The 24,185-nt window shown below is 54.2% G+C and overlaps 1 protein-coding gene across 3 annotated transcripts in view; it reads right to left on the bottom strand.

Moving 5' to 3' along the window:
* Positions 1-345: 345 nt before the first annotated feature.
* The window catches only part of GTF3C1 (general transcription factor IIIC subunit 1), a 93,816-nt gene continuing 69,976 nt past the window's right edge, over positions 346-24,185 (bottom strand). Inside the window, exons 20-38 of one of the 3 annotated variants that reach the window (XM_080682408.1) lie at positions 23,788-23,938; positions 23,267-23,402; positions 22,736-22,817; positions 22,413-22,601; positions 20,618-20,775; positions 18,422-18,564; positions 16,358-16,439; positions 14,598-14,710; positions 12,944-13,006; positions 12,105-12,198; positions 11,071-11,243; positions 9,600-9,887; positions 8,701-8,960; positions 7,277-7,557; positions 5,547-6,093; positions 4,850-4,895; positions 3,809-4,001; positions 2,759-2,975; positions 1,889-2,692 (exon numbers count right to left, since the gene is read on the bottom strand). In XM_080682408.1, the coding sequence (XP_080538534.1) occupies positions 2,766-2,975; positions 3,809-4,001; positions 4,850-4,895; positions 5,547-6,093; positions 7,277-7,557; positions 8,701-8,960; positions 9,600-9,887; positions 11,071-11,243; positions 12,105-12,198; positions 12,944-13,006; positions 14,598-14,710; positions 16,358-16,439; positions 18,422-18,564; positions 20,618-20,775; positions 22,413-22,601; positions 22,736-22,817; positions 23,267-23,402; positions 23,788-23,938 (3,209 nt within the window). In that variant the 3' untranslated portion in view covers positions 1,889-2,692; positions 2,759-2,765. Of the gene's footprint in view, positions 2,976-3,808; positions 4,002-4,849; positions 4,896-5,546; positions 6,094-7,276; positions 7,558-8,700; positions 8,961-9,599; positions 9,888-11,070; positions 11,244-12,104; positions 12,199-12,943; positions 13,007-14,597; positions 14,711-16,357; positions 16,440-18,421; positions 18,565-20,617; positions 20,776-22,412; positions 22,602-22,735; positions 22,818-23,266; positions 23,403-23,787; positions 23,939-24,185 lie in introns of all 3 variants that reach the window. The other 2 variants (XM_080682407.1, XM_080682409.1) reach the window with 2 other exon arrangements.

Below are 24,185 nucleotides of genomic sequence, written 5' to 3'. Positions count from 1 at the left end.
CTGTTGAGACAAGTGCCAGAAACAGTGTCTGGCACATTTCAAGTAAGAAAATGTTATCACTGTCATCATTTTTTGTGGAAAGATCACACCACCTGTAAGCTTTTACTGAGCTCAGCCTACAACCTGGACTAAGGTGAAGCAGCAGGAAACAGATGCCGGGCTGCTGCTGCCGCCTGCTGGTGGCCACTGCAACGTGGCTGGTGCTCTGCTGCCCAGGCGACTCCACTTGCATCTGCCGGCGCTGTCAGGTGGCTTATCAGGTGGCCCTAGGCAATTGCCACAGCAATCCTCTGTGATGGGAACATGGTGACGAGGACCAAGGTGAACTGGCAGGTTTTTTTTTTTAAATATATATTTTATTGATTTTTTACAGAGAAGAAGGAAGAGGGATAGAGAGTTAGAAACATCGATGAGAGAGAAACATCGATCAGCTGCCTCTTGCACACCTCCTACTGGGGATGTGCCCGCAACCAAGTTACATGCCCTTGACCGGAATCGAACCTGGGACCCTTCAGTCCACAGGCCGACGCTCTATCCACTGAGCCAAACTGGTTTTGGCCTGGCAGGTTCTTTTCTTGAGTTCAACAAGGGCTGACTTCTCCTTGGATGGGTGGGCCTGCACTGGGCCCTGGGCAGTGCAGGTGGTGAGATCACTAATGGGGGGGAGATCACACGGGTGCACACACACCCATACACATATGTACACATATAGGGATACATACACATGCACGCGCATATTTGGAAAACCCTGGCAGAGTGGGTCAAAGGCCTAAGGGAAGGATGGGTGGTCAGCGGAAGTGAGAGGACAGAGATCACCCAGCCCAGGGGTGTGGGCAGTCCGAAAGGAGGAGGGTGCAGGAGGCTGGCAGCAGCAGGATTGGACGAAGGGAGGGATGGATGGAGAGGGGCTGGCTGTGGACCATGCAGAGGTCGCCATAGGAAAGCCCCATCGCTCCACTTGAGGTGCATCCTCATCTCCATGTCCAATCTCCCCACCATGTGCCCGAAGTGCCCCTCACCCGGGGCACGGGCAAGGCAATGAACCGCTGAACCCTGCCGTGTAGCACTCGGTGTTCTTCAGCCCCTCTGCCCTCTGGGAGGGAGACATTGAGTAACGAACGTTCTGGGATGTGGGATGTGATTGTCAACATGCCCAACCTACCTTCCTTCTAGCACACGACACATCCCTAAATCACCAGCATTGGAAAGTATTTGATGTTTATAAAGCAGACCACATCCATAATCCTACTTGATCTGAAAAAAAAAAAAAAATCACCCAAAACACTGTCTTTTCACACTTGAATAAAAATGAAAAAGAAAAAAATAATGCTAAGACTTGGCCCGGCCTTGGCTGTGCTGGGTTCACCCTCAGGACTCCAGACCCCATGTTTCTGTTCCTGGCCTGGGAGTCAGGCCCAGAGTGACCAGGTGCCGGTGGAGGGAGGACAGCAGCACAGCCTCACATCTGGCCAGGCCAGTGCCGCAGCTCCAACGTGCGCAGGTGGGCTGGTTTTATAAGGAACTGATGCTTCAGTGGCTGTGAGGCCAGACCCAGGGTGGGGCCATGCTGACTGGGGTGTCGGGGGCATGTCCCAACTTCTGACCTAAAAATGTGAAACCAATTTTTAAAAATGTTGGCAACTAAAATAAAAAGAACTTCATGGATCAAATCCATGCCCCAGGCCTGCAAGCTCTGCCGCATGGCCGGGTGGGCTCTGCCGCACACCTGCATGGCTGCTAAGGAACAGCGCGGGCCAGCTGGGGAGGCGGGGCAGTGCAGGTGGCCGTGCTCAGCCACAGCTCCCCTCGTCCTCTGATTTCAATGGGAACACCCACTCCCAGCTGTTAAGCAGCTGAAGACAAGAACTCCCCCAGGAACAGACGCTTCAGGAAACACACAAAACTAAATGTATTTTACTTCACAGTAATTGAACAATAAATAAACACATGCCAAAGAATTTTTCTTTCTTTTTTTAAATGAAGAAAGATGTTGAAAAATGAAACAAACTCCAAACCTATAGCTGGGTTTCTTGCCAGCAGGAGGGCGTGCTCACCCAGCTGGAGGCCTGCCAGGGGGCTTGCCAGGCTAAACAGGGGCCTGCAGGCTCCTCTCCGGGAGGCCAGTCCCAGCCTCAGGGGTCAGACGTCCTGCCTGGACAGGAGTCAGTCTCTGCGGGGCCTGTGGCAGCAGGGCACACAGCCTCTATTCTGTGACATGTCCCCACAAGGCCCCGGTGCTCAGGGGCACTTGGACTCCTGGAGCCAGGGAGTTTGCCGGGTGCTGGGATCTGGGACACAAGGTGTGCACGGACAGGGCAAACCCAAGCCCAGAGCTCAGGACCCCCACTGGCCAGCAGCTGACAACTCAGGTTCATACAGGAGGCTCGGGGCCTAAGCAAGTAGCGCTGTTCCTAAATGGCAGACACCTCGGAAGCCTGTAGAGAAGTTTGCTGGGGCCTCTCAGACTCACACCGCCTGGGCTTCAGAGAGAACGGCAGGCAGCTCGCTGGCAGCGGAAACGTGTCTGCAGCGACAGCTGAGGCCCTGGCACAAGAGGAAGAGCGCGGGTAGGGGCCAAAGTCTCCGTGCAGCCGCTCCCTACAACTCCAGGGTTCCCCGGCCAGGCGGGCAAAGAGCAGGCGGGGTGGCCTCTTCCTGAGTTCCAGGCCGGCTCAGTGAAGGCAAAAGGCCCCTCCCCAGGAGAGCTGGCCCCCCATCCCTGGAGCCAGCGGCCTGATGGGAGGGGCCTGATGGCCACAGGTGCCTCACAGGTGGATCCACTTATTCCAGTTGACCTCGTGGGGGAACACTCGGCCCAGCCGGAGGGTGCAGTCCAGCGTGGGCTCATAGAACACCATGGAACTCTCGCTCGGGCTGGAGGGCGGCTCTGTCTCTGCCACCACGGGTTTGGAGAAGAGCGAGACAGCCGTGGGCTTTAGCAAGCGCTTCTTAATGCAGCCAAGGAATTCCAGGCCCTGGAGAACCAGACACACAGGTTGAGAGGCGCATTTACGGACTACACCTGCTCCTTCCCAGAACAGGGACACCTGCATTGGCCTTGAGTGACAAGTAGGGACTTATCAGGAGGCAAGAGAGAGAACAGTGTGACCAGCATTCCCCTGGGCCAAGCTGCTTCCCGATGGGGTTTTGTTTGGCCTACACATGCTTCAAGGCTCAGGAAATTCCAATTTCCAGCTTTTGAGGAGCTGGAGCCCCTGGGCACACATGGCATGGGCACAGGGCAGCGATCAGGTCTGCGGGGACGCAGCTGCCCCCAGGAGGCTGAGGCAGTCTCCCGCTCTCCCTGCCACCCACCAGGGCTTGCCGCTCGTCCACCGGCCTGCCCGTGGGCCCATGAGCTCGTGACCCTAGCTCTAGAGAAAGGGTTAGAAAGAAGAGCCGGGATTCCATGTTTAAGCTGAGCAGCAGCCTAGGCCGGTGGAGGCTGCTGGGAGTGCCAGTCCAGGGCCGGGACTCAGGCGGCCGGGGGAAGAGTGCTGAGAAGCAGAGCTGGTGCAGCGTGTTAGAGGGCAGGACACTCGCGCGCGACTTGTTGCCCAGCAGAGCTGCCTCGGAAGGCAGACCTCTCAGTGAGGGCTGAGCGGAGGTGAAGCACGTTAACAGGGGACACCTGGAGCAGAAGGCTCTTCTGAGGAGCCTGGCACTCTGCCAGGAGGCCGGTGGGTCAATCTCTGCATCTGTTGCCCCTTGTGGGTGGCACCTTATGTGGCCGCCACACGCTGGAGCTCATCCAGCACGCCCGCCTCCCCATCCCTCTGGGACCCGCCAGGGCCTAGGAGGGGCGCACCTGGAGCAGCTCGAGCACGGCGATGGGCTGCAGGACTCCCTGGTAGTGCTGCAGCAGGCAGCTCTCGGGGACGCCAGGCCTGCTCATGATGTGGTACAGCACGGCCTCCATCATGCCCTTGCACACCGGCGTGTTCAGGTGGCCGTCCACAATGCGCCACGGGCGGCTGATGAAGCAGATGCTCTCACAGTCCCTGAAGGGTGGGCAGGCGGGCATCAGGCTCAGCAGGAAGGGGAGACAGCCCGCTCACACGCAGCCCCCAGTTCAGACAGGACACTGAGGCTCAGGGAGGTCCAGGGTCTGGCCCAGGTCACAGGCTGAGGATGGTCTACCTTCTGCTCTTCCCCCACTTCTTCCCCTCCCACCTGGGCAGAAGGGTCCCACCTCAGGGCCCATGAGCACGGCCAAGGAAAGAAACAGTGTGGGACCTGCTCAGACTCAGCCGCAGCCACTGGCAGGGAGGGAGAGAGCTGACTTCCAGGTTTCCCTCTCTAGCAGGGCCCGGGCCAGAGGCTGCCTCCACCCAGGCCAGGCTCACTGAGGTCTCACCGCAGCTCTACTGTGTCGTGTAAGGGCTTCCAGACACACTTTCCTTAGAGCAAAGGTTTCTGCTGACCCTAACCAGTGACTGGTCTGCCACTCCAGGCTCTGGACCAGCTGGACACCTGGCTGTGGCCGGGCCCTGGGTGCACGGAGCCTGAGCTCTCGGGAGCCAGGAGCACACGCATCCTGTCAAGCTGAGGCCAGGCACACAGGTGGGAGGGGCCCCTCACTGCGAGACAAACCAGACACTGCACATGCCCAGCAGGTTGGCCCCGTCGCTGCATGCAGGGAGCACCTGACTCGTCCCCCAGGGAGCCCGACAACCAAAAGCTCCCACACATTTCCGTGTCCCCCGGCCGAGAACCTCTGTGCTGGGCAAACTATCAATACTGTGAAAGGCCTTCATGTTATCATTACTGTGGTCTCCTGCCTGGGACCCTAAGGACACGCTGCCCAGTCACTGCTGCCCCAGGCCTCCTGACTCGGGGCCACACTCACCGTGCTGCCTGGGAGACACTGCCGGCCGCACAATTCTCTGCCGAACCTGACAGAGGGAAAGGATGGGCGACTTTAAAGGGTGGAGCCTGTCTCTTCCACCCCATTCACTCGACAAGTACTCCTGGGCTGTGGGGCTATGCTGTGAAGGAAGGGACAGCAACCCTGTTCCGCACGGAGCTCCATCCTCGGCGTGGCGGCCACACCCAAAACCAAACTGGGATGGATCGCGGGGTACACGTGTAGGTTTGTTCCCAGAGCCCAGAGGAGGCGAGTCACGCCTCATCCTCCATCAAGAGCACTGACCACAGAGCTGTGTGTGTAAAGCCCTCGGAAAAACAGTTCCAAAACAAAACATCCCGAGAACCCACCTAGGAGGCCCCTGCTGAGATGAGGACAGGGAAATGGCAGGGTCAGCCAGGGCCAGGCCTGAAGGAAGGGGACACCCTCCTATTTCTGTCACTGCCCCTTCCCCCAGGACGTGGAGAGCCTGCTCCAGGGCCACCAGCCTCTGCCCGGGACCCCCAGGCCTGCTCAGGAGCTGCAGAGCCTCCTGCCCTCTAGTGGAAGCACTCAGTCCCCTCCCTCCAGGTGAGCCGATGCAAAGCTAAAGTCAAGGTCCCTAGTCTCAGAGGATGGTCAGGTCCAGGAACAGAGAATGGACGGACAGGAGGCTGGGGAGTGGAACAAGGTTCTGTACCTCTTGCGTCTTCTGAGCCCTCTGGAAGCTGGGCCTGACAGCTCAGCTGCTCTTGGCCTGTGGAGCTGGGTACCCCGACTCCCTCCTGGTCCTCCTGTTTGGCTTCTGATGTTCCTGGGAGGGGGTCCCCTGCACCTGTGTCTTTAGGAGCTACAGGAAGAGCAGGTGCCGGCATTTCTGCCCCCTCCTCGGCCCTGGGGCTGGGGCCCAAGCGCAGGTCCTGGAGCGTGGGCCTCTTTGCTGGGGGCCTCTGGGCACGCTCGGGGTCGGTCTCCCCACTCAAAATGGCCGGGTTGGTGCTGGCCCAGCTGGCACGCCTCTTGCTGCCCTGGGAGCCCTGAGAAGGTGGTGCCTGCCTCTCAGGGTCGTCCTTGCTGGAAGGCCCCTCCGGGGGTCTGGCCTGGGGGTCTTCTCTTTGAGTTTCCGCGTCCTCTTCTTTCCCTCTCAGCCGCACCGAGTGCAGGAGCCAGGGCTGGGCAGAGGCCATGGTCACCAGGCGAACGGAGTTGCCGCCGACTTCCAGCACCTGATGTCGCTCCAAGAGGTCCTAGGAAAAGCAGGAGACATGCTGGGTCTGGGCGGGAACCCAGATCCTCAGGGTTTGTGCCCCTGCCTGATGTCCAGTGTCCTGAACAAGTGCCCAGGGCCATCAGGGAGACAACAAGAGGAGATGGGGCTTCCAGCCCCAGGCAGCCACCAAGCGGGCTGTGTGGCCCTGGGGCAGTCCCTTCCCTCTGGCTGTGTGCCTATTTGTAAAACAAGTCAGATGCGTGAACCGCACCCTCGAACCTGATGTGACTTACAGGTCTCCTGCCCGGCCAGCGTCCTCCCACAGAAGTCAACAGTCCGAGCGTTACCAAGTTCTGCAAAAACCACTGTTGTTCCACATGAACAACAACCCCCTCATCTTCTCCATGCCCTGCCTCCCAAATCCTTGTCTTTATCCAGGAGCTGCACCCCTTGGAGTGGCACATGGTGTCACCATCACCTTTCTTTTAGATTTTTTATTAAAAACCCACAATTTGGGGTTCACGGAATTTGCCTGGAACCAGGCCTCCTATCAGGCTGAGTGGGTCTGGTGAAGGTTAGCTGTGGGTACTCGCCCTCGGGCCTCTGGGCCAGGCACCAGGAGCTCAGGGAGCCCGCTGAGTATCACCTCTGATGGTCCTTGGGACAGTCCCCCTTTGCCCCCCAGGCTCCAGGTGCACCAAGATGTCCATGAATAAGCGAACCCCACGAACAGCAGCTGTCATCACCTCTCACTTCTGCACTCGCATGCGTAAAAACTTGTTTGATAACAGGCTTTGGCCTTCCTCCTTCTCCCCCGCAGGACACTGCGTGGCAGGCGTCTCTGAGACATCAACGACTGCCTCCAACTACTGACAGTGCTCGAGGGCAGCCAGGCCCATGGCACTCATTTAAAAGGCCCTTCTGTTGGGATAGTCTTGGGTTTAAGGTCACGAAGCCAATGGGTCCGGGCAGGTAAAGTGGTGAGAAAAGGGGCTCCAGCCAGGTGGGCTGAGGAGCAGGGCCCGGTGTGGACAGACCTTTTAACGTTCAGGAGAAGCTGGGCTACAGGCAAGTCTCCTATTTTTAAATGTTGACAACAAATTCAATTTTTTAAAACATTATATGCTACGCCCCAAACCCAGCGCACCCGCAGTGTGCCCCTGGCCTGTGAGCAGCAACTTGTGCTTCGGCTGCCCCAGGCTACCTGCGAGCAAGCTCACCTGCACATAGTCTGTGAAGGTCTTGGTGCGCTCACCATCTGTCCTCTCAAAGGCGGAGAAGCGTCTCCTCAGCTCCGCCTTGTCCACCCCAAAGCACCCTGTGGCCGCAATGGCCCTCTGGACCTCCAAGGCGGCAGATACGTCAGCAGGTCTATAGCCAGACAGCTCCACCTGGTTCACAAACTCTTCCAAGCGGCAGGTGTCCTCTTGGCTGTTTATCAGCCTGGTGAATGTGCCAGGGAGGCAGGAAGTTCCCACTGTTAGCTCTTCCAGAGCAGGGCCTGCAAAGACAGGAGGAAGAGGGTCAGCCCTGCAGAGGCCCGCCCAGGCCAGCGCATTAGTGGTACCCCAGCAGGGCACGCTCCACCGCAACTCGCCGCTCCCCAAACCTCCACGGTGGACACGGTTGGGCCCTGGCAGTCAGGTCCCTGCGACATGCCCCTGGGTCCTTGACTGCAGCCACCAGGGCTGGATTCCTCCGGGGCCAGTATAATTCCCCTGCTGAAGACTCAGAGGCGGGGTGGGGTCCAAAAACTGTGACCCCAATGTTCTGGAGGGGAGGTCCTCAACTCGCTGACCCTGGACCCCACCCTTCCCGACTCTGTGCTCACAGCCCCTCAGAGCCCGAGAGAGACTTGGGACCTTCCATAAGTCCCTGCTTTGCATACACTAGCCAGGTTGCTTCCTGCTGCTTCCTGCAAAGGTGTCTCTGCTAAGACCACAGTCTTAGGTCACCTCTACCTTGCCTGGGTCAAGCTCCAGACAAAGCACAGGATACTAACTGTGGTTATGAAACCAAAGGTAAACACCATCCACCTGAACTCATAAAAATAAAGCAAGTCAGACAGAGGCAGGAACGGGGTGGGAAGGAGGTCGAGACATGCAGGGAAGGCAGGGCCCTAACATCCTCACTTTATGTCAAGGGGAGAGTCTGCCTAAAATTGAGGGTATAGGAAACAGAGGTCCAAGTCAGTTATTTAAAGTTTCAAAGGTAATCAATGGAACTAAAAAGAAGTCTAAAAATGAGGAGTAAAGGTGAGCGATAATGAAATGTAAGGGGAATACACATTTTTCACAACAAGAACTCAAAATACTTAAAAATTTCAAACAAATGCATCATTTAGAGTTACAAAGGGAACCAGAAGAAGAACTAAAGGCAGAAACAGTGACAAAGCTGCCCCGCAGAACAGGCCAGGGCCTGGGGGCGTGGGGGCAGGGGCTGGGAGCAGGTGTGTGGGCGATGGTGAAGAGAAGGCAGCGCAGCTGGGGGCCCCCCTGACTGGCAGCAGCAAGGCGTCTGGGACACGTGCTCCTCGAGCTGGCCAACCGGCTGGGAGGTGCTTTCCTTCTGTGTGGCCCCGGCCAGCGTGGCCTTCAGAGCTGGGAGGTGGGCATCAGGGCCTGGGGCCAGGGGCAGCGCTCACCAGGGGACCTGAGATGGGTGGGCTTGGGGCTGCAGCGGAGCCGGAACCTCACGTGGCAGGAGTTCACCACGATGCTGTCGTTGGGGTTGAGGTTTCGGGTGCTGACGATGCCGGGGGCACAGTAGCCCTTCATCAGCAGGTAGTTGGTATGGGAGGCCTGGGGGGCCTTCACCTCAATGCTCCGGCGCTTGCACCCTGGGTCTTCGTCCAAGTCTTCCTCTTCATCCTCATCCTCTTCCAAGGTGCCGTCCTTCCCCAGGCTGGGAAAAGAAAATGCCCTTGATGACCGAGCCCAGGCCCTGCCCATCCGCTGCCCTGCTTCCCTCCCGGGGCACACAATCGCAGCAGACAGTGCCTGTGACCAGGCCTGAGCTACAGCCGTGGTCCCTGTGGACACCCTTGGCCCTGGCTATGAAGGTTGGCGTGGGCTCCAGATTCTCCCTCACCCACCTTCCCACACACCCGACTCCTCTTCATATACCTGTCTTTGCAAGGCTGTTCCTTTTGCCTGAAAAACCTTCCTAGTCTCTGTCCACAAAAGTGCCTACTTCCCATTCAATCCCAGCTCAGCTATTATGCCATCAAGGAACTTGTGCCACTCCCACCTTCTCTGTCAGCCTTCCTTGCCACTATACCATGTCCTTCCCCCCTTTGGCACATCCGTCACGCCCCTGGCTCCCCTGGCGCCAGAGGCCCCAGCAGAAGGGCCTGCATTGATGTGGAACTGAAATTCCCAGTCCGAAGGCATCACTTACGCTCTGCTGGCCAATGCCCAGTGCTGACACAACACGGGAAAAGCCAGCACCTGCTTGTTGCATGAATGCAGACCGGGTGACCAAGCAAATAAAAGTGCAGACACCATAGGGATGAGGGAAAGATGGCTGAGGCTCAGCCCTTACCTCTTAATGACCTCGTTCTCCACCATGGAGCTGTCCACCACCACGATCTGCTCGGGGATCCTGACATCCACGGAAATGAGGCCCAACGAGAAGAGGGTCAGGGCAGCCACACAGTGTCCTCCAGGGCCGTCCAAAGAAAATGCCACCAGGTCATCTGGGGAGTCGTTACTGTCCTGGTCTTTGAAGGAAAAATTATCAGGCTGGTCCAACTTGCCAGCAGCCTGGATTCTGTTGAAGAACTGGAATGATTCGGTGCAGATGGTGCTCGGAAATCGCCACGTAAAGATCCTACAGACAGAAGGGAGGGCCTTGCTGAGGATGGGATGGGAGCCCTCACCTGAAAGCTGTGCGCACTGCAGACCACTGTGGTCGAATCACACGCAGCTTCCTTCCCCCTCAAACGACAGCATCGCATTTCAGCCCTCAGCGTCCTTCCCCACTCACCCGAGCACCTTCAAGGCAGGTCATGTCTTCTTATCTAACTCTGTGCCTCCCAGGCACTCGCTATAAACAGGTGCCAAAATGGGGTGATGATGTACTTTTTGTAGTAATCTTTACACGATGCAAGCCCTGAACCATATAGAGAGGAAGGGACATGCGTGTGCTCAATCCCACCATCTCCAAAGGCGGCTATGGAGAGTCAAGCCTTTGCCTCTGCCCAAAGTCAACCTTCCAAGACTCTGTCACAGCAGAGACGGCGGGTCTAGGCCAGAGGGAGGGGCCCCCAGGTCCTCCTGATCTGTGACCACTGCTTCTCAGCTCACAGTTGAGAATGGGCTCACGGTCAAACGGCCTGTTGGACTCGTCTTCTGCCGCCCGGGCTACTCTCCGGAAAGGAAAGGGGACCGAGAGCCACGCAGAATGGCATTTAGGAAAGGAACAAGTGAATCCTCAGTTGGTTGTTCTGATTCTGAATGCAGCCTCTGCAGGTCTGAGGACTGGTCAGGAGGCCAGCATGGAGAGGGGAAGCCAGCCCGGGAAGAGCTGCCAGGGAGAACTCCCGGGACTGTTATAACGGACTTGCTCTGCTGGGGGCACAGAATGCCAGACCAGCCAGGCTTGCAGCCATGAGTGAGCTGAGGGGTGCTCCTGGCAGGAGGGGCTCCAGGGAGGAGACCCTCAATAGGGCACCCCAGCGCTCAGATCGCTGCTGTGCTGCCGGCTGGCTGTCTGAGCAACACCTGACGGCTTCAGAGCTGGTAGCATGCGAGACGGGCGGCTGTGCGCCCTGAGTGAGAGGACCAGGGACGGAGGTTATGCCCAACCAGGAGGGCGCACTTTCAACCGGACAAGTAGTTCATCAGAAACTCGTCTTATCCAATTTGACAGGACAAAGGGAGACCACAGACAAAAAGGTAAATGCCCCAACACAAAACACCACTAGTGTGAACCGTACGCTCACAGCAGCTCAGCATCTGACACGGGCCCTGCCAGACCCAGGCCAGACCCAGGGCTCCTGCGCGGTGCTCACTTGTAGTAGCTCTGGGACAGCTGGTAGGACATTGGCACGAAGGGCAAAGCCCGGTTTTTCTTTGGGCCCAGCGTGTGGTTGACCCGGCGCCGGTTGACCAAGCTCCTCTTCTGGCACTCCACGAAGGCCTTCCCCAGGATCTGATCCTTATACTCCTGGTACAGGCGGAACGTCTGCAACACAGCAAGTCGTGGGTGAGCGGCAGGGGAACAGCAGGACGGCCAGGTGCTTAGGAGCCTGAGCCGATCGTCTGTAGGGGAAGCAACTGGCATGGGGACTAGGGGCGGGGAGGCCAGAGCTGACACTTGGGGGTATGTGAGGGGGGAGCCTATCAAGTTCTACCCCCACCATCACGTCACACCTGAGACAGGACAGGTGACTGGAGAAAAAGGAAAGCTCTGCACTCCACACCTGTTTCTTAAGATGCAAAAACACCAGAAATCAATGCAAAGTCACCAGGGATCCGCTCTTTCTCTTACTCCTCGCCCAACACATCGTATGTCTGGTGGCTCTACTCCCAAAATATGTTCCCAAATGCATCTGGTTCGTGCCGCCTACATTGCCACCACCTAGTTCATGCTGCCATCATTTCTCATTGCAGCCTCCAGCCAACTGCTCTCCCTGCTTCTACACATGCTACCTCCTCCAACCTGATTATTCTCCACAGCAAAGTAACCCTTGGATGCCTAGATCACACATGTGTCTGTACCTCAAACCTCAGGGACTCTCCCTGCAGGTAGAATATCCACCCTCTCTATGCTGGACAAGGACCCCTGCGAGTGGGACTTTGCCCACTCCAGCCTCAGCCCCTCGAAAGTCTACCTCTCATCAAAGCACTGGATTTTGGAGGTCACTGGGTCCTTTGCCCACACTTTAAAGATGAAAGAAGAGAGGGCCAGAATCTCAGGTGAAGTTAGGGCCCCTGGACCACACAGCTGAGAAGAAAATGAGCAAAATGTCACATGGCACTGGCCTCTGCAGGGGTCCTGGTCCCAGAGCCTGCTGCCAAGCTGCTGCCGGGTCTCTATACGCACCTGGAATGACTGGCAGGACTTCATCTGACTGTCTGAGAGGGCCAGCGTGCTCTGGATCAGGTTCTGGAGCACCAGGTAGTGGATGTCATCCACGCTGAGAGAGAAGGGGTAGCACGGGAACGTGAGGCCACAGAGCACCGGGCAAGCTGGATAGATTCAGTTCTTACTGAAAAAACATTTCTGATCTCACAGAAGTGATCTGAATACCCAAACTATTTATAAACCAAAACAAAACGCATGATGGGCTTTAAGCCATACTAACTGGTCAATTTTTGCAGGAAAAACGTGTCAGCCTAGGGGAGAAGGGGGTGACATAACCTGGAAATAGGTTTTCACGACAATTAACAAATGTGGTTTAACTGCTTATATTTTCTTTTCATCCAGTTTTAAACAAGTTTTTCTTTAAAGGGAGTAGGCTTCTCACGGAAATAGAGTTAAAATCAAACTGAATATTGCTCATCCAAGATGGGGAAAAAAGCTGGGCTTTCTAACCACTTTTGCTTAGAAATCTCATGGGCTGAGAGTTCAGACCCTTTCCCCAGCCCACCTTAAGCCTAGGCCAGTGACACTGGAGGTCAGGGGTCAGCAGACTTCTCCTGTAAAGGGCCATATACATAATTTAGTCTTTGTGGGCTATCTGGTCTCGTCACAACCACTCAACTCTGATGCACTGAGGAAAGCAGCACAGACAATACAGAATGGGCATGGCTGTGTTCCAATAAAACTTTATTTCCAAAAACAGGAGGCAGACTGAAGTTGGCCCTAGATGACCCCTGTGTTAGGCTGTAGGCAACCCAGTCAGACAGCTGAGGAAAGGCACTCGGTATGTCAGTACTTGCCTATTAAGTTTGTCCTCCTTCCTGATTTGATCTTTTTGGTCTCCGATCACCAAAACTCGGTATCTACATAAGAAACAACAAAAACAGAGCATGTCCATGCAACATAGCAGACCTTCACTAACGGAGCTGCAGCTGGCTCCAGATGGCCATTTATTGGCTGAAATGTTTAAAATATGTTAAACTTGAGAATATCATGCTAAGCAAAATAAGTCAGACAGAAAAAGGCAAGAACCATATGATTTTATCATATGTGAGATATAAAACTGAAAGCAACAAATGAACAAACAAGAAAAACAAACAAACTAACAAAAACTCAGAGTCCCAGACAACAGTATGGCGGTTACCAGAGGTAAAGGGGGTGGGGGGAATGGAAGGGTAGTGAAGGGTACAGGGGGTTGATGTTCATTTACTGACAATTATGAAGCGACACAAGACAACAAGACCATGTTAACAGGCAGGGAGCTACTGTTAATTGTTAAGGGAGGATATAAACTTGTGGGCTCATTATCATTAAAAACAAGCACAAGAAAGAAGACTGGAAGAAAACACCGAAAGAGGGAATGGCTGTATCAGGTGTTGAAATTACAGATTATTTCTCTGTTTTTTTTTAAAGCTACAGAGAGGTGAACAGGACATGTAAATATAAACTGTGGAAAATCAGGGGCACAGTTCACTGCCATTAAAAAACCAAAACTCCCCAAATAGCTCAAGGTTGTGTCATGTCTGAAAATGACGATGAATCCTTAGACCTGGCATATAGCAGGCCCAATAAAATTATTTGCTGAAAATGAGATCTCCAACAGAAACAGGTATTGGAACTAATCGGTGAACGTCATCTCCTTACAGGAAGAAATTCAGAAATACATTTTCCTAGAGAGACTGCATTAATGAAGATGGGGGAGGGGGGATTCCCACTGGGATTAAGCAGAGGAAACAGGAATGGTTCAGACACAGGGTTTTAAACCTTCACAGGGTTCTGTGCCCAAACCCAAGTATGTTTCCTCCAGATGCTGAGTGGGTGAGCTGGAAACTGCCAGAGCGCTGAAGTCAGACCACCCAAGTTCAAATCTTGGCCCTGTTGCTCACAGGCACTGTGACCTTGGGCAAGTTCCTTACATCTCAGCGTTTCCTTGTACTGGTATATAAAATGAGCAATTTTCATTTTTATATTTTATTTATTTTTTTAATCTTATTTTATTTTATGAGAGTAGAAGGGGAGGGGGTGAGAAACATTGATGTGAGAGAGACACATTGATTAGTTGCTTTCCACCCTGCCCTGATTGGGGCTGGGGGTCAAACCTGCAACCCAGACATGTGCCCTTGACAGGGAATCGAACCCGAGACACTTTGGTGTGTGGTCCAATGCTCTAACCACTGAGTACACGGGCCAGGGCTAAAACAAGCAATCTTAGCAGAAGCACACCAAACTGAATTAAGTCAGCAGCAGGGCCTGAAAGGGAGAATGAGTGGGGGTGCTGGTGGTGGGGCAGTGGCCTCCCATTTTCAGTCACTGTGGGATGATGTGGCCCAGAGTCAGGAAAGCCAGCAGGCTCAGCTGCAAGGCCGCGAGCGACCACTGGCTCGGGGCAGCCCCAGCTGGTGACAGTTCCTCCTGCCTCACGAGGACCACACTGAACCCCCAGAAGAACCTCACCTGGCAAACAGCTCCTGGAGTGTGTCTGGGATTTCAAGGTTAGGATTCTTTAAGGATGAACTAAACTTCTTTTTAAGCTTCTCCACGAATTCTTTAAACTCGTTGGCACAAACCTTTTAATGTAAGAGAATGAGAAGTTAGAACTTCCCTCGCTGATGGGTGGCTTCAGTAGAGATGTCAAGGACAATCTTGTAACCAACTCCCCTGGCAGCGGCCTCCCAGAAACACTGAGAAGTGCTGCCTCCCCGGCCTCCGGCCTCCCCTGCCCACCGAGTCCACCTGGGAAGGAGGACACACTGACAGCCCTCACAACGGCACTGGCAGCTCTCCCCCAGCTCCAGGAAGACCCCAACTGTCCACACAGTGCCCAGGATGCCCCATGTCCCACCCCAACCCCCAGCAGCAGGCCTGTACCCCCATCACTGCCTCCTTCCAGGTCTGTTCCTCCCTCGCTCACTCTGTTTGCGTCAACTTCCTTCCTCTCCTTCCCACCTCCCATCAATCATGGACCCAAACCAGTCCCCTACTGTACACCTGCACTGTGACCATCCCATTCCAGACTGAATCGCAACACAGCCTGCTCACTCCCCTGCTACCTGCAGTCTCACTCCTCCAGTTTATCCTCCATGGTGTGGCCAACAAACCGACCATGTGTCCCACCAGGATGAACTCCCTCCCTCCCTGCTGCACCCCGCTGCGGCCCTCCCAGCACTACACCCATGGGCCACCTCACCCCACCTCCTTCATGGCCTTGGCCTTAGCTGGCCCCTCATCTTAGAGTCTGGGTTCAGTGCCGACACATTTGGAAAGCTCTCTGCAGTCAGTGTTGTTGGCAGCCTACTTCTTCCGTCCCAATCTTTCTCAGGAGCGGACCCAGCTCCAGCCTGGTTTGGGGAGGATGCACCCTCATCCCAGCTGGATGAGTCAGGACAGGGCTAAGCCAATGCTGGCAACCTCAGGGGTCTCAGGGAAAGGCTGTCCCCTCCATGATACAAGGCCCAGTGCAGTCCCTCTCCAGTTCTTCTTGCCCTTGGGTTCTGCTGAGGAGCTGAGCTCCAGGCAAGATGCGACGATGAGGGGACGGAGTGGCATGAGGATGGAGAGCCGATTGCTATGGACTAGAAGTACAGTGACAGAATGGACCGGAGTCCTTGGTGACATCTCTGCTCTACTGCACCTGCCCAGACTGCCTCCTCTAGACTGCTTGGCATACGGGAAGACAAAGCCTCAAGCCCCTCTGAGACTGTTTATCTGTCCTTGCATCGTAAGCACTCCTGGTTCTCCTTTGGACCCGTGCCTTCCCCTCTCAGTGATTGCACTGTTCTGCGCAGTCCACTACCCTATGGTTTCCTGAGGGAAGGGCTGGACCTCCGTTTTCATTGGCCTCGCCGGGCCAAGGCCTGACACACACAGCAGAGACCGATGTTAGTTCAGTGAGCGCGGGCTCAGTAGGCTCCGAGCTGAAGAGCAGAGACATCTTGGTCTGTAAAGACAGGCCCTTCCTTGTCAGCCACTGTCCCAGCCCCAAGGCACAGCAGTACTGCAAAGTTGCATGTCAAATTCTAATCAGCTTTAAAAACTGATGCTGGAGCCAGATCCAATGATGTCCAAAGCCAAAGAACTGACTAGCCAATTTCCCAAAAGAGCGGGAAACCCCCATGTCTGTGAGGCTGGCAAGGTACCACGAGCCCCAGGGGACAGACCAGGGCCTAGATAGCCTGCCTGAAAGCAGGTGGAGCCCAGCCACTGCCCCGGCCTACCTTTGGGTCTTCGTAGTCACATTTCCGATTCATGAACTCTCCAACAAGGGCCTTATCTTGGTACACCTCGGCCAGGCACACCCTGCAGAGGGAAGACCAAATGAAGCTGGTGTTGCAGTGATTCCTCCCTCAGATCTCCGGCTTCGCCTAACCATAAAGCATGATTTGCTTATGTACCTCTTGTGTGGTTATAGCTTGTAAAAATGAAGGATCTGGGCTTAGCCAAACCTGATTCAAGTCAGGCAAAAATCAGGTTACACCTTGATTACTGCTCATACTTTACACCTTGGCTTCTCTGAGTGTCTGTCCTCCATGTGTAAGTTGAGACCAGTGACTCCCAACTGCCCTCACAGGAACTTGGCCAAGACCAAGTGAGACGACTTGTGTGAAAGTGTTCTGTAAATTTAAAAATATTACACTGGTGCTCATTATTGTTAAGAGCTCCAACTTTCTCCCAAGCACTATCTGTCCACTCCACAAACCGTCAGAACACCAGGATGTAGAGAGCCTGACTTGCCCAGAGGAAATGGAGGAAGAGACAACCAGAGTTTGCTGGCCTCTTATGAGCCAAGCACTTCAACCTGCATAAAGAGCTGGCAGACACTGTCATTCCACTGTAAGCTCGGTGAGGTGGAGGGATGCCGAGGTCACACATGTGCCAAGGCCCGGGCAGGTGTGGTTACTACTGGAATTATGATCCTGTTCCCAAGAGGAAATGGCCTGAGTGGAGGACCCCGTCCTAGATCGCACAGTTCTGACTGCAGTGAAGATGGACACCCAGGCCTGCCACCCCTGCAGCCTACTGGGCCCAGATCTCATTTCACTGCCAACTCCCTGTGCCATGGACAACTCACATGCTCTCTCTGGGCCTGTTTCTATTCTGGAAAAAGAAAAGTTTGAACCAGGTGATCAGAACCTTTTCAGCTAGAAAAGGGGACAGTGGCTTCACACGGGAAAGCCCCTTGGTGTGTGTAACCCAACGGTTCCAAACTGGGCTGATTTGCCCCCCCCCACTCCCGCGGGACACCTGGAGACACATGAGGAGGTGCTGACATCTAGCGGGCAGAGGCAGGGATGCAGAGGCAGGGATGCTGCTCAGCATCCAACAGTGCACAGGACAGCCCCACGGCAAAGAGCTATCTGGCCCCGATGGCCCAGTGCCAAGGCTGAGAAACTTGGGCTGAGTTGAGCTTCCTCCACAATTCAGGGCGAGGCCTAACTGACTGCAGGCAGCCCATGGCTCAGAATCAACCCAGAGCCAAGCTCTTCTACCAGGGGGTGGAGGCGGCACTTCCCACCCCTCCATGTTTCCCCCCTTGGCCCCACTCTCACTGGTTGCTATGCTTGGGCACCTCCCCCAACCCCTGGACGCTCTCTGGTGTCCCCCACTCAACCCATGCCTGTGGAGGAGTTGGAGGAGGAGTCTGATGAGGCTGGCACTGGCTCTTTGCCTGGGCCCTGTGAGGAGATGGGGGGAGGGGGCAGCCTCGCTGGCAAAAGACAAACCACAAGGGGGTGCTATGCGACCCAGCCAGCTCACACCACCACACAGCCAGGCTCTGGCTGGGAAACCCTTAGGGTACACCCAGCTCTGCTGCAGACGGGGCTGAGTACGTGTGATCCAAGGACCCCAGTCCTGCCTAGCTAGCTCCCGCAGTGAGGTCTGTGACTAACAGGGATACCGAGAACTGCCCTGGAGTGCTCGAAACAATGGTGACATCGGCAGATGCCCTCCCTTCTCCACATGCTAAATGTGTGGGTCTAGTAAGTCACCAGCCTGCTTGGCCCCTGTTTCTCCATCTGTAACCTCCTTCCCAAGGCTTTCCTAACATCTAAACAATACTCTGCGTGAGAAAGTGCCCAGAATCGGGCCCACCCCTCAATAAACCAAGGGCGATCTCCCTAATGAGCACCAGCACGGGCAGACGCTGGCGTGCACTGGGCAGCTCCGCGTGCTCTCTCAGGGTTCCACCCCGACCCTGACGCAAACGGATGAGGAGGAGCAGAGTGAGCCAGAAGCATTTCAAGTGTTGTCCTGGAGCGAAGACGTTCAATAATGCTTACTTGTAGTTCATGTAGGCTTGTGGGTTTCTGACTATGTAGCGAGCTCTTCGGCCAACTGAATGAGAGGTCTTATCCAAAGACTCTTCAAAGGTAGCGTGCAGGATGTCCCGCACAACCTGCCAGGGGACAAACGGGCCCTTCACCTGGATCAAACACAGAGCCAGACGGGAGATCAGGATCCTCGGAGCCCATGCCTGGTCACTGACACACACATGTGGACAAAGACGTTCTGTGGATCCTCCCTCGTCAGTGGGCACTCCACACGGCCACCTGTGTTTACCAGTCACATTAACTTGGCACTAACAATGTGCTTGGCAGATTGAGGTGCTGGGCAGAGGAATAAATAAGTCCCCAGAGTCCTGTGGGAAAGGTGCTTTTGACAAGATTGGTGCTCTGAGGGTGCTGGGTGTAGTACTGACTAGAAGGCCAATACTCGAGGGGAAGTTATGAACATATGAAAGGTGCTTAGTTAGAGGGTTTCACAGGCTTAGCTACAGGGTATGTGTGCTCCGAAACATTCTGCCTGTTACACTAGCAGACCCAGAAGGCACTAGGTCAGCAGACTCAGGACCTCAGGCACACAGGAAGGCAGAGCTGAGAAGAGGAAGGAGCTTGAAGACGAGGCATTTTCTAAGAGCCCCAGAATGAAGGGGCCCACGAATATGGTGTAAGTACAAGTGAGTGAGTGGAGGTCCGCCTCCCCTCAAGGCGCAGGCCTCTCCTGGCTCCTCCAGGGCATCCAGGGTGGTGGAGGGAGACACCCCTAGCCCATGTTGTGATGAAAAAAGCCATTATAGAGGCAGACAACAGAAACTGGGGACAGAAACAGTCACCTCAGGTTTTTGGGTTAGAATTTAGGAAGGGGCTGAGGGGGAGAGCCAGGGAAGATGGTCAAGGGATCTGATGAGCCTGTGGACAGAGCATCATGGCCCAGGACCTCGAAGTGGACCTCGCTTGGCTGTCATGGCTGAGAGCAGGAAGTGCCAATGGGGCTCTTATGACGTTGCCTCACCATCTACCTGGAAGTACTACTGCCTCCCAAAGCCCCTTGGTTGGACGATGGCAGAGCTCACTCTTCTGGTGGCTGCTGGGAACCAGCCTGATGGGACACTCGCCCACCTGGATTGCTCTCCCATGCCTTACTGCAAACTGGGATCAGATAGCATGAGTGGTGAGACTGCTCTGGGGAACATGGTGAGGAGATGGACTCTGGTTTGGGTTGTGGAACCTTCTTGGAGGCAGTGACATTAGAGGAAAGAGGGAGAGTTTGCTAGACAGGGAGGAAGTCCCTCCCACCCACCGGGAATTCAGGGACACAGGCAGGGAGGACACACGAGTGTGGGGACTGTGGTGTGGAAGGCAGAGGAGTGAACCATGTGACAGTTGGGAGTCGGGCGAGGCCACTGAACCATTCCAGTGGCCTCAGTAAATACAGACTGGACGAGCAGTGTGTGGCAGGCACCACGCTGGGGGTTACAGCGATGGAAACAAATAACAAGTTTCTTTGCCTTGAGTAACAGCCTTTCCAGTGGGCCAAGAAGTGCCAGAGGCGACAGAGGCAGCATGAAAGTATATGTCCAAAATATATGTCCTGGCTGAGTGGCTCAGTTGGTTAGAGCATCATCCCGATACACCAAGGTTACGGGTTCAATCTCTAGTCAGGGGACACAAAAAACCAACCAATGAATGTGTAAGTGGGCGGAACAACAAATCCATGTTTCTCTCTCCCTTCCTCTCTCTCTAAAACCAATCAATCAATAAAAAACTTTTAAAAAAGTGTATGTCCAAGGGGCAGAGGGAGAACACAGTGGTCACTCCCACTAGACAGGCTCAGTGAAGCCTTTCCATACATGAGAAGCCATTATTGAAAGAGGAACCAGCATTTTTCAGGCATATGAGGATGGGAGGAGGCGAACAGGAAAGAGTTAGTTAGATTCCTGATGAAGAGAGAACAGCTCTGGTTGGCTTTGCCTGCAGCCAGGCAAAGATTCGTATGGATTAGCCTAAGGCTGGAAAGAAATGAGCAAAAATGGGAGTGGTGTTAATTTGTAGGATTCTGGGAAATGCTTTTCCCAGAGATCAGTTGAGATAGATGGGCCACAAAGTTCCTATGTGGGTCGGACAAGAGCTCCCTGAGAGGGACAAGCAAATCAGCTGGTGGGAGGCTGGAAGGAGCGGGGGATGGTGGCCGAGTACCTTGGTGTTGAGGATATTGCTGGCAATTCGGCAGAGCATGAGCAGCCCGTCTTCCTGCATGGACCACATGACACGCAGCCGGGTCATCCTCTTCAGGGCGCTCTGGTCGGCCTCATCATGGTAACGCAGACTTTTGCTTTTTTCTTCTTGGAGTTCTTCTAAGGACACAAGGGGAGAGGGAGTGAGCCTAGAACAACTGGTGTGGATCTGTCACTCTGGAGAGGGGAAGGTCTGCCCCGCTAGCAAGACTTGACCAAGGGTATCAGTTATCAGAATCTCACTGTGTCCGGAAGCTATATCACTAACCACAAAAGACGCAGCCCCTCTTTTCACCATTTCTCTTTGGTGGAATTTCACGGTGATGGGCTGGGCATCCTGAATGAAGCCTCCTGTTAGTTACCTGCCAATCTCCAAGCCTTCCTACTGTGGAGCTAAGCCCTTTAAGGCACGGCACCTCCACAGAAGCCTGTGGAGCACGCTCAGGGCATGCCTGACAAATGAGTGGAACCCCACCGTTCGCTGCTCTGTGACCTCAGAGATATGCAAACTCTGGTGCACCGTGGGGACAAGGCCCATCCTACAGGGCTGTCTTGAGGACCGAACAAGACGGAAACATCTAGTGTTGCACCTAGTACAACAGAGCTACTAAATAAAGAATAACAGTGCTAACAGGATGGAATATTTAATATGGGCCTAACACTGACTTAAGCTTTTTAAATATATGAACTTATAATACTTTGCAACAACCCTATGGGAAAGATATAGTTATTATCCCGGGTCTGTAGTTGAGGAATCTGATATAGCAACTTGCCCAAAGTCACACAACTAAGTAGCAGACCAAGGATTTGAACTTGAGCTCGTAACCACGGTTTTCCAAGGTCTCCTCCTCTTAGGAGAGATAGATACTAATAACAGTATCTGCCATATGCTACTGCCAATTCCAAGAGACTGTGTAGTGATCTTCCAAATTAAGGCAGAAGAAAAGTAGGGTGGGGAAATTTGGATTCAAAGCAATACCACACTGTATTTTGCCTTGTCATGAATTCAGGTCTCTGAGTCAAGCTCATCTGACACATATCTGGATGGGCTACACTGAGCGGCCACTTCAACTGATACAGGCTGTTTGTTATAAACACCAGCCAAATAAATCACTGAAAGCAGGCTCCTGTTTCAACATTGTTTTCATCTGAAATTGCTAGCTATCAGATCATTGCTAAACACACAGACCACTTGGGTGACAGACAGACAGACCCTTCTCCTCACTGCCCTCCTTCACTGTAAACACTGCCCAGATGAAGAAGCCAAAGTGCAGTCAAAGGGTACACAGAGCTTCCGGAACTCTGAAGAGACTGCAGCTTCCAGGACCCGTCTTTCCTCTAATTTAAATATACAAGCCTTAGGCTTTGGCCTGATTAGCATAAATGCAGATATTAAAAGCTAAACCAAAAGAATAATAGGATTTTAGCTGGTTATGATGAAGATTTTGCTACGAACTTTTGCTAAGGTTTTTTTTCGGTTGAGATGAAATCAGAAATTTTACCGAGGCAGTCACTAAGAGAAAAGGCTTGATACAATAGAGAAAGCAGGGGGCAGCATGAAGGAAATTCCAGGATCTCTGTTTGGCAGCTGGATTGGGAAAATAGGGCAATCACAGAGTGAGCACTGTAAATCGAGGGCAAATGGAAACCCAAGTCTGAGGGCAGAGCTCAGGCCCAGCTGCGCCAGCCCGCTGCACGTCTCTGAGCTTGAATGTGCAAAGACAAGGCCTAGCAAACACAAATGATCGTCATATAACCTTTCTTCTTTCTCTTCATCTTCTTTCCAGGGTCCTTCTTCAGCCGTTTCCGCTTCTGGTTCTTGCCACCCCTCACTCTCTGATTCCTGTCCAGCACGGGCTCTTGGTCAATCTCAAACTGCTCATCTTGGTCAACACAGAGCTCGGACCCTGCTCTGGCTTCTCCCCAGATGTCCAACCTGCCATTGCCTAGAAGTAACCACAGGAGGCGAGCATTTCAAGATGAGCTCTGCAAAGGCCAGAAGCCAAATGAAACATGCGGCAGCCATGCTGGCCCTGAGCTAGTACCATGTCTGTTCTGGGCGGAACTGGCGCACACGTACCTCCAGCACCAAGGGGCAACGTGCGCTTGGTCAGAAAAGACTGGAGCCTCACTGTGAGCCCATTCTCTGCAGCGGCGTTCTCCTACAAGGCAAGTGGGGCACTGGAATGAAGCATGTGGTTTCATGAGCCCAGAGCCACAAAGGCAAGGAGTGCGTGTGTGTGACAGAGAAGCCGAGGATGGCTGTGCAGTGCCTGCCGGGAGGCTGGCAGGGGTGCTGCAGGACATGGATCTCCTGTCCAGCCACTTCCCTAACTGCACACGCACCCCTCTTGTATGAGTTTTCTCTCACAGACTTCCTGGTCCTCCTTTAAAAAAAGAACACCTGTCCACATCACAGAATAAGTTAGAATCAGCTAATAAAAACACTCCAGGCTATTGATACACATGGAAGTAAATATTTGTGTCTCTGGTCACTTTTGGTTTTACCAATTCAGGAACTGTGAGCTGGGAAAGGGACAAGAGGATGTGTGGTGCTGGCAGCCCCGGGGGTGGTGGCCGGGCTATGGGTACCCACACCTCAGCAGCTCACCTTTTTGGCCTTGTTGATGATATAGCTGGTCCAGATCCAGTTGCGCTTTAGGTGTCCATAGAAACTGGAATCGAGCCCAGCTGCTCCCAGCCCATCCCCGGGGATCAAACCTTCATCCACCACCTCACGGCTGCCCCTGAGACGGGAGATACAGAGAAAGAGTGCTCCTCAGAAAGAGAGTCCGAGGAGCAAGTGAGGGGATTTCCCACAACTAGCTTTTACCTCCCCAGAAAAACACCTGACAGAATTGAAGAACTTGTCAAAACCCCAAAATTTTAGGTAAAATTCCCAACTTTTGAATTTTGGGCAATTGATTCATTTTTGTTAAAAAACAATGTGTGGGCTAACTGGAGTATGGCCGGGACCAGATATGGCTGGTGGCCACCAGTCTGCAGCAGCCACACTGATGACTCAGGCACTCCTGGTCTGACAGCTGAAGCCCAGCCTGGAGCCAGAGCCTGTGAGATGAGCATTGCCTGACCCTGCACGTGGGGACAGCGTGTCAAGGGACAGGGACGCACGTGGAGTACTCCATCATGGCGCACTTGCGCTCCAGGTTGTGCTTGTGGATGGCGCTCTCCTGCTCCTTCTGTTCCTTCTGCAGACTGTCCTTGTCATCACCACCCTGATCTGGGTTGCTGTCCTTCCTGTTACGCGGGTGACGCACCACACCTGGAAAACCAAACAAGCCCTACTGAGGCTACCCTCCTGCTGTGGTGCTGGTGGGCCCCGGTGTGCTGCTGGGTGCCAGAGAAGAATGGATTCCCTTCCTGTGACTAGGGTCCCCCAAACAGAGGAGAAGGTACGAAACTGGTAGAACCTCTTTGCACAAAATGCCTTGTAACAGGTGCCAGAGGGAGCCGGAGGAAGAGTAAGCACTGAGTGGGGACTGAGAAAAGGGCCTGCAATCTGGCTGAAC

The sequence above is a fragment of the Plecotus auritus genome, assembly GCF_963455305.1.
Source record: "Plecotus auritus genome assembly, chromosome: 7".
In the NCBI taxonomy this organism is placed as follows: domain Eukaryota; kingdom Metazoa; phylum Chordata; class Mammalia; order Chiroptera; family Vespertilionidae; genus Plecotus; species Plecotus auritus.
Note: the sequence above shows the minus strand (reverse complement) of the source record. Positions and strands in the feature narration are given on the sequence as shown.